This window comes from Lactuca virosa, chromosome 4 (genome assembly GCF_052849685.1).
Source record: "Lactuca virosa cultivar CGN04683 chromosome 4, Lactuca_virosa_CGN04683_v6, whole genome shotgun sequence".
NCBI classification, from domain to species: Eukaryota; Viridiplantae; Streptophyta; class Magnoliopsida; order Asterales; family Asteraceae; genus Lactuca; species Lactuca virosa.
Genome location: NC_136429.1, coordinates 455,623,036 through 455,638,188, shown reverse-complemented (window position 1 = coordinate 455,638,188; position 15,153 = coordinate 455,623,036). Strand labels below are relative to the sequence as shown.

General features: G+C 40.2%; 1 protein-coding gene across 1 annotated transcript; it reads right to left on the bottom strand.

Moving 5' to 3' along the window:
* Positions 1-8,768: 8,768 nt before the first annotated feature.
* On the bottom strand, positions 8,769-9,736 carry LOC145106768 (uncharacterized). Its single transcript, XM_079043699.1, has 2 exons — positions 9,577-9,736; positions 8,769-9,442 (listed from the first exon to the last, which is right to left on the bottom strand). The coding sequence occupies exons 1-2, from the start codon at positions 9,734-9,736 to the stop codon at positions 8,769-8,771; spliced, it is 834 nt and encodes a 277-aa protein (XP_078899825.1).
* Between the last annotated feature and the right edge of the window lie 5,417 nt (positions 9,737-15,153).

The following is a 15,153-nucleotide window of genomic DNA, read 5'->3' as shown; positions in this document are numbered from 1 at the left end:
CAGACAGATTACGAAGACCGAATCTGTTTTCTCGAACCATCGCATCAGAGCAATGACTCCCCCATTTCCATTAAACGATTTGGGTTTGCAGTTCATGAAGTCCTTATATGAACACTCCCTAGGGTGCCCGTGACTACCACCTTGGGTGTAGTTAACACCCGATCCACTCCCGCTAGTACCGGTCGTGTTGAATGGAGCTAGGGCTGTCGTAACAGTCGTAGCCACTGCAGCTTGAATAGCTGCCCGATCGAATTGTGGAGGAGGTAGTGGTGTTTGAGTTGGAGTTATCGTAGTAGTGCATCTCGCTGTTCGACGTGGAGGCATCTTGCTAAAAATAATACAAAGATGAGATGGAAATAAGTCTATAGCAGTGGTTATAAGCCAAAAGCTGAATGAAAAAGTTATCCTAGTTCTGAGTGTATCTGGTTCTGACTTTCATAGGGTTCTGGAAACAATTCATAAAAGGAGTCTATATCAAATAAACTTTATGAATCAAGAGTGGCTAACTTCAAATGAATATCTGTGAATTGAATAACTGATACTAGTTGCACGAAAAAGAAATAATCCTAACACATAATGTGAGCAGTGTATCCACTAGCTCACTAAGTCAATCAAGGTTATTATTTATTAGTGTGACGCATAAGACGTTTTGTTTCTTCGGTTGATCCTTAATTAAAAACTTCTCATGAACCTGCTCTTGTTCCTCCTTGACTCTTCTGCTGACCGCTATGAGGAAGTGGTTACATCTATATGGGTTTGTCGTGCGAGAATGGAAATGTCTATAGAATCTATAAGATTAAGTGAAACATTATGGGGTGATCCTTACAGGGTCCTCCTATAGTTGCACAGTGTACACAAGTTGTATATAATTTAAGATTAAATAGACCTTCGAATAAGTGATCCTACTCTAAACCACAACCAAACAAGGAACAGGAAGTAGAGCATAGATCACAAATTCTAAGTCTATAAAATCTCAATTATATAAAACTTTGGGAGTATACATTCCAAAATTATAGACCTACCCGTAAGGGTCTTTTAAATTCTCACGTAAGTTATTTATAGTGCCTAAAATACTCCTATAGTATTTTAATGTAATGAACTTGGTATGTTTTAAACTTGTTGTCTTATAGTATCACAAAATACTCCTATAGTATTTTAACTTTATGTTCTGATCTAGAAATCCCTTGAATAGAGTTAGGTAAGTTTTAAGACTGTTGCAACACCACATCACTCCCAAACACATATCGGTCACATCTCAAATGAATATAGTTGATCAGGCTATATTGATCCCAGATATGATTACATAACTGTCTAGGTTTGACCGCAGTGTTTCAACCTTTCAATACTTTTGTTCTGTTCTTCTTGTGATACTTGTTCTAGTATGTATATATGTATAAGCATGTATGTATACTTTGATAAAATATTGTTATATTTTTAAAATATATTATTATTCAGAGCACTTCGGCCCCATTGCATTTATAGTTGTATATCTTTTATAGGTTGATATACTTAGTTCACTATAAACAATGCTCTGATACCAATCTGTCACACCCCCAAACCGGAATGAAGGAAACATTCGGGGGCGGAGGACGTCATGTTTAGTATCGCAACACATGCATCATAGTAATCAAAGTAACAAACAACCATTGCATTAATATGAAAGTGTTTACAAAATATGTGATTCACAAAAGATTGACTTCAAGTAAATAACAAAACAAGACATGAAGCTACTATGCTCCATCTTCTGAATCCCAGTGCACGTACCTGTCTACTAGTCTCTTGAGAATACAAGTTATTTTGAAAGAGTAGGTCAGAATTTAAGCTGGTGAGTTCATAAGTATTTTAGTGATGTAAAGTAAGTTGTAAGTTCTTTTAGAAAACTTCACATGTTCCTCCAGAAAATCCTATATTTTATTATATGATGAATGATAAGTAAAAATAGCTCTACAATCCCTTCTATGAGTACTAAATGGATACAAGTTATATAAAACCCAGAGTAAACAGACAATCGATTGTACGAATCTTCCCTAAGCCCACAACCAAACAAGGAACAGGAAATGAGGCGGAAGCCACACATCCCATTGTTTGTCAGATCTGCGTTGTATATAACCCTGGCGTATTCATTTGGTACTCACGGAGTTAACTGTAATAGTTCCTTTATATTTGATGAAAACATTCTTTAAGAAAAAACCATATTTCCTTTAGTAAAAATGGTAACCACAATAGTTCCTTCTATAATCACTTAGTTTATACAAGCTATATATAATCTAATATCGAACGGACAGTTAAATGGGTGAATCTGCCCTAAGCCCACAACCAAACAAGGAACAAGAAGTAAGGCGGAAAGCACACATCCAACTGCCTATCAGATATTAATTATATATAACCCTGATGTATAAACTAAGGTATTATAGAATTAACCACTAAAGGTCCTTTAAGTTATACTGGTTTAATAAAATGAATTAAACCCTTTTACTGATAAGTTTCTAGTTTAGCCTACTTAATGTTCTATCTGAAAACTATGTTTTTGCACTAGAAAATGGTGTATTGAATTTGTATACTATGACCTGACCCATACCTGGTACTCCTTCTGATTGCTTGGTGTATACGGAATATATATAGCTAAGATCGAATAGATAGTAGACTGGGTGAATCTGCTTTAAGCCCACAACCAAACAAGGAATAGGAAATGAAGCGGAAAGCACACATCCTACTGTCTGTCGGACCCGATTAATATATTTCCATGATGTATCTACCGAGGAATCATAAAGTTAGCATTATATGCCCCCTTCTAACTGAATGTACTAAGACTCGACTGTTCTGTTTATCTTTTGTAATGATGTAAGTTTTCCCAAGTTTAAGACTATCTTTACTAGAAAATAGCTTGCATTACCTTTTATGTGAGAAGATCACTATATGAATGTAATGGGAAAATGAAAGTATTCAGTAATGTTGTATAAAAGTGACTACTGAAGCACTAACTACCTTAAAAACCAGTTTGTTAATTAAGGTTAAAATGTGATGAGGTTATAACCATACTTGATTGACTAGTAAAACACGACGTTCAAGACGTCGAAATGGTATGACATTCGTCACCCGTAAACTTGTAGGTCCCACTGTAGCTAGCAGCAAGGTGTAGGATGGTCAATCCCGTATAGATCTATACACAAATTCACGCTTTCCCTCTAGGAGACTCTGGTTACAAAACGTGACACAAAAGTAAATTGCCATGCCATGAAGTAGTGGATCACATTAATGTTATAGTATTCTTGTAATTGTATAGTATGTTCTGTCTATTCTAGTGTATACTATGTTCTTTATGTTCTAGTGTATAGTATGTTCTGTCTGTTCTAGTGTATAGTATGTTCTCTCTGTATCTGATTTGTAGAAAAGACTCATTTACCTACTGAGTTATGTTTGTACTTTAAAAACAGTGTTTATAGACAACAAAGTAACATAACTTTAAAAGAGTTTTTGAATTCATTTGATTACTTATAAAAGCATAAGAAATCCTTTAACGTGATGGTTATCACAGGTAAATATTTACACAATGTTCATTGTGTTCAACTTGTATTTCCCCCCTTAAAAGCATTTAAAACATTTAAAAGATTGATTATAGGGGCATGAACTCACCTTATGTGGGCTATTCAATTAAAGATTCACATAAGGATGAGAAGTTCCACAAATGAAGTCCCGAGACAAAAAAGAGTCCTAAATGACATATATTGATACATATATGCATGTAATTAGCAAATCTAACTACAAAGGTGATTGGGAAACAACCTAGGATGCAAGGATAACTCACCAAAGAAGTGTTGGAAACAAGATAGGAGGTTGATTGGATGTTCACGGCCCAAAGGAATGATGGTTCACAGCCCAATGGAGTTCACGGCCCAAATAGATGAATGGTTCACGACCCAAATGAGAAGAACACTTGAAGATATAGGTGTTTTGGTGAGTGTTTGAAGATCCTAGTAAGCTTATATGAAGTATCAAAGGAAAGGGGTGTTTAGGAGTGAAAGATGGTGTTCTTGAACTATGATATTTGAGAGAGAATGGAGTGTTTGCGGCCAAGAAAAGAAGAAGTGAAGGAAAAGTGGCTAGCATTCATCTATATACCATGAGTTCACGGCCCATGAAGGGTTCACGGTCGTGAACATGGTCTTTGGCATTGAACTTCACTTGTTGAGGTTTTATGTCACAAATGTTGTTCTAGGCTCTTGGTTCTTACGTGGTTCGCTTCCTAATACGCAACCCTTACGTATACTCGGTCTAGAAGCCTATAAGTTTGACCTTAAGTTGATGTGTTTGACCTAATCCAATAAAAAATTTCGGGTTGTCATAGTAACCTTATACCCCCCTTATAGACCGGTTTCGTGAATGAGGCCTACTAACGGTAAGACTGACTTTTAACTTATACATATATAATATATTGAACTTTTAATTTTATATAGTATAAGGGTGTATTTTAAACTTTTAAAATACTTGATGGTTTAATTAATAAATTATACTCTTAATTTAATTAAACTTAAACCATGTTATTATTATGGATTTATTAATATTCTCTTTTAATTAAACACTTTAATTAATTTAATACAATCCATAAGAGTTAACTTGAATTATTCAGAAGACATTAAGGTTCTAAACGTAAAATACAAAAATTAAAACTATTTATTCAATTTTAAGTTATGAACCCAAGAGTTGCATCTTTTAATTACAAGAGTTTTAAAAATCAATGTTTCATAATTTGAGACTTTTCAAATACCAAAACTTGAGGGCAATTTTGTAACTCTTGAAAACCTTTTGAGTTCCAAACTTGATGACTAGATTTGTAACTCCATAAAAAAACTTTTGAGTTCCAAAACTTGATGGCAAGTTTTGTAACTCCTAAAAACATTTAGATCAAATTTTAAAACCAATAAAATAATCATAATTTTATCTTTTACAAATTTGACTTTATGCAACTCTTATAGTAAGATAACTTCAAATCAAAATTTACAAACAATTAGCTTATCATATAAACTAGTAAAAAATTTCAAGATTTGACAATTTATCTTTTAATTGGATGGAATAATGATTACCATATCAGAAAAAACATATTTTATGATACAAAACAGTTTAAGGTGATAATCCAAATCCAATTCTGGCAAAAACCCTAAAAAACTGCAATCAGGCTATCTGACTCGTCGAGTCAGATTATGGACTCGTCGAGTTCACTATGAACTCGCCGAGTTCATGAGTGGACTCTTCGATTCCCCCTTGCAGAGTGCAGTTTTTCGACTTTTCCAGTTTTGAACAATTAAGCATGCATCAAATATAACAGAAAACAACCCATGGCTCTGATACCACTGTTGGGTTTTATGTACTACAACATCTTATGGTGCACATACAACCCTAAATGCTTTGGATCTAAGTTTTCTCTAATTTTACATGCAATAAAATATCCAAAGCATGAAGCCCACAACTAGCATACAATTTGATATTTGAATCATAAAATAGATTAGATGATTACCTCTTGCTATAGCTTGATGTATTTAGCCTTTAAGAACTTAGCACCCCAAGTGTGATGCCTCAAATGGTTCACAACACACCATGAACAAATAGAGAACTTGAAAGAGAGGTTACTAGGCATAAAATCAGCTATATGAACTCCAAGAACACTAGTCACCGATTTTAGGCTATGGGATAACATATATATAGTGTAGGATTCCAAGGGTCATGGGTAAACCCTAATCCATACACATAGGCTTATGATCCATATCTCATGTGGGCTAACTCTTCATGGATACTTACATAAACATAGCCCATCATGGATCAATAGCCCAAATAATATATATATATATATATATATATATATATATATATATATATATATATATATATATATATATATATATATCACTGATTTACATAACCAGTCCCCGTTAATTTAATTAGTCTCTTTTGATCACTAAATTAATTCCAAATTAATTCTTGATCAATACTAATTAAATAATATGATTTCTCCATTAATATATTATACTTATAATATATTAGTATATCATAAATAACCACTTACTCAAATATCCATCCTATCAAGTTGTCCTGGTGATATGCAACCCGAAATGGACCATGCTACTCTCGGGTCAAGTACATACCAATTATAGTTATGGGCTTAGACACCTAATCCAACAAATTCTCCCTCATCTCGTCCTCTGGCTCCTACCTCCATTTCGATCCCTTATGGTGCTGCCACTTCACCTTCACCAGCTCGACCCTTTTGTTCCTCAGATTTTTCGTCTTCCTGTCGAGAATTGCTATTGGCCTATCAATGTAGTTCACGCAGTCATCCACCTTAATGTCCTCCAAAGGAATCACCGCGGAATCATCAACTAAGCACTTCCGCAGCTGCGAGACATGAAAAGTGTTGTGGATATGCCTGAGATCCTCCGGAAGATCTAGTCGGTATGCCACCTTGCCCACCCGGGCTATAATCCTGAAGGGTCCGATGTACCTGGGGCCCAACTTGCCCCACTTCCTGAAGCGAATGACACCTTTCCAAGGTGACACTTTCAGGAGGACCATATCTCCGACCTGGAACTCTAGGTCTGATCGGCGTCTGTAAGTGTAGCTCTTCTGCAGAATCTGAGACGTTTAGAGTCTACTCCGGACCTGCTGGATCAACTCGGTCGTCTTGAGTACCATCTCGGTACTCCCCATGACTCGCTGGCCGACCTCACCCTAACATATCGGGGTTCTGCACTTCCTCCTATAAAGCATCTCAAAGGGAGGGTGGTTGACGTTGGCATGGTAGCTATTGTTATATGAAAACTCGGCCAACGGGAGGTATGTATCCCAACTACCATCGAAATCCAGAACGCACGCCCACAGCATATCCTCCAATGTCTGGATGGTCCGCTCGCACTGACCATCCTTATACGGGTGGAAGGTCGTGCTGACGTGCAGACAAGTACCCAGCTCGTCATGAAATTTCTTCCAGAATCTGGAAGTGAACCACACGTCTTTGTCGGAAATCACAGAAACCGACACCCCGTGCCGAGCCACGACCTCCCTGATATAGATATCTGCCAACTTCTCGCCAGAAATACTCTCCTGGATCGGAATGAAATGGGTTCTCTTAGTCAATGGATCCACGATGAACCATATTGCATCGACTCTTTGTGCTGTTCGTGGCAACTTCGTAATGAAGTCCATGGTAATCTCCTCCCATTTCCACACCGGGATGTCTAACAGCTGCATCTTTCCGTGAGGCGTATGGTGCTCGGCATTGACCTTCCTACAGGTCAAGCACCTCTCGACATACCAGGCTACATCCCACTTCATGCAGGGCCACCAGTAATCAGGACGAAGATCTCTATACATCTTCGTCGCCCCGGGATGGATGGAAAATATGGATTTGTACGCCTCCTCCAACAGGATTTGGTACATGCAGCCTGAGTATGGGACCCACACACTCCGATGGAATGTTAATAAACCTCAGCTATCATAATCAAAGGAGGAAATTTGACCCACGATGTGCTCACTCTTCCGGTGCTCCTCCTTCATAGCCTCCAAATTGGCCTCCCAAATTCACTCCAGAAGCGGAGTTACCACTGTCATCCTTAAACCGATATCCCTAATCGGAGCCCCGACTGCCTTGTGGCTAAAAGCATCGGCCAATACATTGGCCTTCCCTGGGTGGTAAAGGATCTTGCAATCATAGTCCTTCACCACGTCCAGCCACCGACGCTGGCTCATGTTTAGATTTGGCTGATCCATTAAATACCTCAGACTCTTATGATCCGTGTTAATAGTACAACGGACCCCATAGAGGTAGTGTCACCAAATATTGAGGGAAAAACCAATGCCCCCAACTCTAAATCGTGCGTCGGTTAATTTGCCTCGTGAGGCTCCATCTGCCTCGAGGCGTAAGCGATGACATGCCCCCTCTGCATCAAGACCGCGCCTAAGCCCGAAATAGACGCATCACAATAAACTACGAAATCCTTGACACCCTCTGGCAGGGTCAAAATCGGCGCCTCGTACAACTTCTGCCTCAAAGTCTCAGACGTTGCCTGTTGCTCAGGCCTGCATCGGAAAATGGCGCCTCGTACAACTTCTATCTTGGAGAAATCCTGAATAAATCTTTGATAGTATCCAACTAACCCAAGGAAGCTCCAAATCTTAGATGGAGACCTCGGAACCTCCCATCTCATCACGGCCTCCACTTTGGTCGGATCGACCAGAATACCGTTCTGGTTGACAAGGTGCTCTAGAAACTGCAACTCGCGCAACCAGAACTTGCACTTGGAGAACTTCGTGTAAAGCCTCTCCCTCCTCAGGGTATCCAACACCTCTCGCAAGTGCTCCTCATGCTTCTCCTGGGTCTTGGAATAGACCAAGATATCATCAATAAATACTATCACTGACCGATCCAACATCGTCCTGCACATGCGGTTCATGAGGTCCATGAACGCGTCTGGGGAATTGGTGAGCCCAAAAGGAATCACCATGAAATCATAATGCACATAACGAGTCTGAAAGGTTGTCTTTTGCACATCATCCTCCCTAAACCTCATCTGGTGGTATCCCGAGCGTAGATCAATCATGGAAAACCAAGACGCCCCCTGAAGCTGGTCAAATAAATCATCGATCCTCAAGAGTGGATAACGGTTCTTCACTGTTAGCTTGTTCAACTCCTGGCAATCAATATACATCCGGTGCAACCCATCATTCTTATTCACAAAAAGGATCAGTGCACCCCAAGGTGAACTACTCGGCCGGATAAATCACTTGTCTAACATCTCCTGCAGCTGCGTAGACAACTCGTGCATCTCTGGTGGGGCTAATTGATATGGTGCCTTGGCTATTGGGGCTGCACCTTGAACCAGATCGATCTGGAACTCCACCTGCCTCTCCGGAGGCACTCCGGGTAAATCCTTCGGAAACATGTCCGGGTACTCTCGAATAACTGGCACTCCATCAACCGTCGCTCTATCCTGCTCCCGAGTATCCATAACGTAAGCGACAAACCCAGAGCAACTCTGATGGAGATAGTGTCTGGCCCTAGCAGCTGAACATAAAACGGGGCCGCGGTGAGCTCCCTCTCCCTGGACCACCAACTCTCCCCCACGTGGGGTCGGCACACGCACTAGTTGGTGCTCATAATCAATCACTGCCTCATTGGGGCTCAACCAATACATCCCTACTATGACCCTGTTCCCGCGCAGAGGGATGGGAACCAAGTCAATAGAGTAACACTCGTCGCACATCCTCAAAATACAATCCCGATGAACCCTCGATGCTCGGACGGACTGTTCATCTGCAATCTCAACCTCTAACAGGTATTCTAACATGCTTGGAAATACGACAAACTTTTTGCTGAGCACAAGAGATATGAAAGATCGGGTGGCCCCTGAGTCGAACAACACCAAAACAGGAATATCGTTCACATGGAACGATCCTAAAACAAAACACATAAAATATGAGTATCGAAATCGACATAAAATAAGAGTTAAGGGAAAGAAACATACCCGTCACCACATCTGGTGCAGCCTGCGCCTCCTCGGTGGTCAACTGAAAGGCTCAGGTCCTCACCATTGGAGCATCCATCTTGCCCTGACGGCCATCTGTGATCTGTAGGGTCGCTAGAGCTGGCGCCATCACTGGTGCTCCCGATGTGCTCTGCATTGGATTTCTTCGCTAAAACGCCAACAATCTGACCAGGCTCTGCCTTCCTCTTCCCAATGTGCTCCATATCAATCTCTTAGTCTCGTGCCCTGGAAATCATATCATCCAGAGTCAGGCACGCCAAATAACTAATAAACTCCCTGATGTCTGCTCTCAACATGTCGTGATATTGGGTTTTCTTCATCTCCTCATCAGTTGCATACTGGGGCACCAAGAAGGCCCTCTCCCTGAACTTGGAGGTAATCTCCGCCACATTCTCTGTCATCTATCTCATGTCCAAAAACTCCCTGGACAGTTGTTGTATCTCCACTGTTGGTGCGAACACTGCTCAGAAGCTGGTCTCAAAATCCGGCCAGGTCATGGCCTTAATGATCGGACCTCCCAAAGCATAACCAACCTCCTCCCACCAGTCCCTAGCCCACTCCCACAAACAATCCGCAGCAAATCTGACCTTCGACCCCTCACGGCAGAAGCTGTTCAGCTGGGCAGAATTGATGTCTGCTATCTACCATCTAGAAGCGATGAGGTCCTTCACGCCGAAGAAGTCTGGTGCTCCACATCCCTTGAAATCCTTGAAGGAGAGCGTGCGAGTCCCAGACTGGCTAGGTGCCATATCACTCCTAAAATCCCTAAGGCACTCCTCCATCAGCTTGATAATGCCCTCCTTGATCGACCCAAAAATCATCGGGGTCGCGTCAGGGATGCCTCTAGTAATCTCGGATGCAATGAACTCCCGCAGACCATCATCAATCGGCTCGAAACTCGTACCCAAACCAGACCCAGATCCTGAACCTCCTGCTCCCTGACTTGTCATCACCATTCTGAAACAAACCATACAACTATCAGGATTATGAATACAAATTGCGAAATTTCACATTCTACAAGCCCCCTGGTTTCCTTGCGACTCTCCCCGAATCGAATACGAATCCTTTGCTTTCAGTGGTACGGGCCCATACTACCTTCTACATCTATCTATACTTTCCTCGAGGATTGCTTTGAACCTTCCAGGTCACTTTCTACCCAAACATACAATTGATATCAGATAAGGCTCCTGGCACTAATCTCTTCCTAGACACCCTCTAGGACACAAATCTCCCCACTCACTGCCCTTAGCTGCCGAAAGGACTTCCACGAACTTCCTCTAACTAGCTCACGAATACTGTTACATATTACTGAAACCAGATAATTCTTTGAATGAGAGGTCTTACTCTACAACAGCTGGAGTCAAACAAGAGCTGCGCAGTAGAGCCAAACCTAACCTTCTAAAATTATTTGGTTCGCATAACATGTAACTTGGCGTATCCGCTCACTAGTTAACTTAAGTTAGTTAGAACTCCTAGAAGCACAAAGCAAGCATCATTTGGGCTTCGGGTACCAAGAAACAAATATACCTGAATCATGCCATCCTATTACTGAAAGATCAACACTAGCATGCAAGTCTACAAGCTCATACAATAGGTATTTAAGACATATCTCCTAGCACTCTATCATGCAAAAGTTGAGCAAATCCCTAACCCTAACTAGCGTTCAATTCACATATTCATGAATCAATTCATAGCAGATAACATGTATGGGTATCCTGGGGAAAACTTACTTGAGCTCGGCCCCTTGCACGCATCACACTCCTTACCCTTTATTAAAACCCTTAGTAAAAAGAAGTTTTCTTTAAAAAAAACTATCAAACTGAAAGACCCTAACTTTCGCTCTGAAGACATTGTCACACCAAAACATGCTACATGCATATTTATAAAACAATATCTTACATTGATAAAGTGATTACAAAAGATTGGATACAAACCGACTATGTTTTAATATTTTACACAACTACCCAGGATATTGTAATTTTATACATACATAAGCCGAAGTACAAAAGTAATAGTAAAAACTATTCTACATCTTCCGATAGTATATAACCATACTGGTTACTTATCTCCTGTAAATTTGTTAAACATTGAGAGGGGTAAGCGGTGACGCTTAGTGAGTTCAATAATAGATAAAATATAATGTTATGCCATATATATACTTCAATATGGCATAAGCAAAGAGGAACAAGGAACAACAAAGGCATATGTGAATCATGTGACCAACTTTCCATATCAATCAATGATTTGATTCAAAGATATACAATCACCGAGACATAACAATTTCCATACTTGATATACATCAATAACACTTTGGCCCAAATGGCACAGAAAACATACAATTTCTGATTATAATTTTGCTAGAATATACAGGCTTTCAGCCCTACATAGCCCTATGCCAATACCAAAAGTTATACGAGTCATGCTCTACATGGCCAAAGGCACAAAGCCAATACCAGAAGTGATACAAGACATGCTCTAAATGGCCAAAGTCATAAATCCGATACCAGAATAATACGAGACATGCTCTACATGGCCAGAGGCTCAAAGCCAATACCAGAAGTGATACGAGACATGCACTACATGATTAAGAGTATAAAAAAACAAAATAACTCAGGAAAGCATTTAGCACATATAACACATAACATACAATTGTTCCTATATATTAAACTCACCGTGAAATAACCGAGGGTTAAAATAGTAATTTGGGCAGCACTTCGGCTCTAAATATGACTTCCTTCGTTGAAAACCGGGCCCTGCGAGGGTTGGGCTTCGAAACCGAAAAGATAAATTTTTCGGACTTCTCGAGAATTTCGGGGCGTGTTTCGGGCGTTGGAATTAATACCTAGGCTTCGGGGGATGTCAAAGTAGTGAAAATGTGGAAAAAGGGTGAAAAAGGACAAATTTCTAAACTTTACCCGTGAGATCTCGCAGCTACTATTTATAGTAGCGAGGTCCGGATCCGAAGCGAGGGGAAGAGGGCAGGTGTCTGCGAGGCTCGGACCAGGTGGCTGCTCGGGCGAGGCTCGGATGCGAGGGTCGGAACAGGTGGCTGCTTCGAATTGGTCGGATGACGCAGCTACTTGCTTCGGATCGGGCCAGCATCCTCGGTCGAATCAGGAAACGACACGCGGGTCGGGCACGAGGGATGCATGCGAGGATCACATGATCGACTTCGGACACCTGTGCGACACGCGCCACGCAGCAGCTTCAGACACGTGGCCAGCTCAGAGCGAGGGTGACGTGGCTGGCGCTATTCATGCGAAAATTCTCGAAAATTGTGCCCAATCTTGTAAAATCCATAACTTTCTCATAAGGGCTCCGTTTTTTATGTTCTTTATATGCATGCGTAGGGACATTTATGTTCTACAACTTTTGTTTAGACTTCGTCGGCTAATTTTGACTTTATTTTTAATATTATTATTTTTAACAGACCGGGACTGGAAAATCCGTTAAAAATTCATAACTTCTTCATCCGACGTCCGTTTTCGTCAGACTTTTTACCGTTGTACTACTATTGACGAGACCTTCGATTCTCGTTTAGGTTGTGTCGGCTAAAAATCACTCGATCTAAAATTCGAGTTTTTAGCTGTCTACTGCTAAGCTGAAAGTTAGAAAAATCATAACTTCCTCATACGAAGTCAGATTTTGGCGTTCTTTTTATGAAAATTCTCGGTTTAAAAAATACTACGAATTTCATTTAGATCACAAAGGCTTAAAAGTAGTTTATCAAAAACTCACTTTTTACGTCATTCGGTGCCGTGCCGGTTTTGTCGCGGATCTTCGATTGGTCATAACTTCTTCGTTATAACTCGGATTTCGACGAGGTTTTCGTCTAAATGTTTCTAACGAGATTCTTTACAACTTTCAATAATAAAATTTTACTTATTTCAAATTTTATATTTTCGCTAAATTTCACTATTTGGCTTTGAATTGGAATCTCATAAGACTTCCAATATTTTATGAGTGATTCTAAACATAGTTTTACTTCATTTCTAGTAAAAACTATCTGTTAGAACTCAACACTCAATTTCACATAATATTTCATAATATTATTAACTTTTCAAATTAAATAACACGATTTCAAAACGTGTATGTTACAAATACCTCCTCCTTTTGAGGATTTTGTCCCCGAAATCACAACGATTTAGACAAATGAGGATATTTCGCTCTTATCTCATTCTTATTCTTCGTAAGTATAGTTTGGGCCTCGATGGTATTTCCACTTGACAAGCACCAACTTCACTTCAAGACATATGTACAAAGCATATCTTCTACTGTTCGGATTTTTCTCTCCGTCTGACCATCTCATTCTTAAATTATCTGACTGAAATTTCGCCACTACACGAGACATGGTTCTCTGAACCAATCACCTCACTTCGCATATCTATTTTAGTCGGACTCAATTCTTTACGACCATTAAGGTCTGAACGAAAATCATCTTCTTAGTCATCACCGAAACGAAGGTAATGACATACTCGAACAAAACGGAATCGATTACTAGCTTCTTGGTAACCTTGTGACTTTCCCTGATCCAAGTGTGAGTCCTGTGCTTCCAGTAGTATAGACCTCTACTACTATTCACACCTACTCATACTCGTCCCAAGTATTGTCTCGCAGTTCCCAAGTCACCATTCATAAGTTTTCACAAAGAAACTTTTCACGCCTGAGCGTGTTCTTTAACAACCATTCCATGCCGGGAATATTATCAAATTTAGGCAAGAAGATGGGAATCAGGTTAACAAGAAAACTATAACCTTCAGTTTCCATGACAAAATCTCTATGGACTTTACCAGCAAGTAACGTTACACTTCCTATGGTATCTACATGAAATGGTTGCACGAGTGCATAGCAAGCAATTTGAAAAGAATGCGCAAATTCATGAGACACAAAAGAATTTGCGGCACCAAAATTAAATAAGATGTGGACATGCCTAAAATTTGACAAGAAATGTACCCGTCACATCATTCGGGTCCTCGCGTGCCTCTTATGTGGTAATCTGAAATGCATGGCCTTTAGCTATTGGCACCTCCTCCTTTGGAGTATTCCTTGGTTGTTGAACGAAAACTTGACTTCCCGCCATTTGACTAGTAAGAGTAGGATAGAAACGCTTCCTGTGGCCGGTAACACCACAAGAAAAGCATGTAACACTCTTCATTGGACAAACAGGCTTTATGTGACCCATTTCTCCACATCCATAACAGGTCACCGCTTTTTCTGTTCTGCATTGGCCCTGGTGATTCTTTCCACATTTTATACATGATGGCGACTGAAGAGAAAAAGATTGTGATCTACCACGACCACGAATGGCGCTCTGAGATTGCTCTATTGTATTAGAATCAAATTGAACAGATCGAGCTGGTGGAATAGAGGAAACAAGAACAGTTTGATCGATACGTGGATGCTTTGGAACAGAAAAAGTGGCACCACGTATCTCTAAGTCATGTTCACGCTTTCGAGCATACTCAACAGCTTTGTCAAAGGACAGAACATCCCGATTAGCTACAAAATCGTGGATCTCATACCGTAGTCCATCCAAGAATAACTGAATTTTATCGTCTTCAGTGGGGATATACTTTGCGGCAAACTGTGCTCTTTGATTAAATTGAGTTTCATACTCATT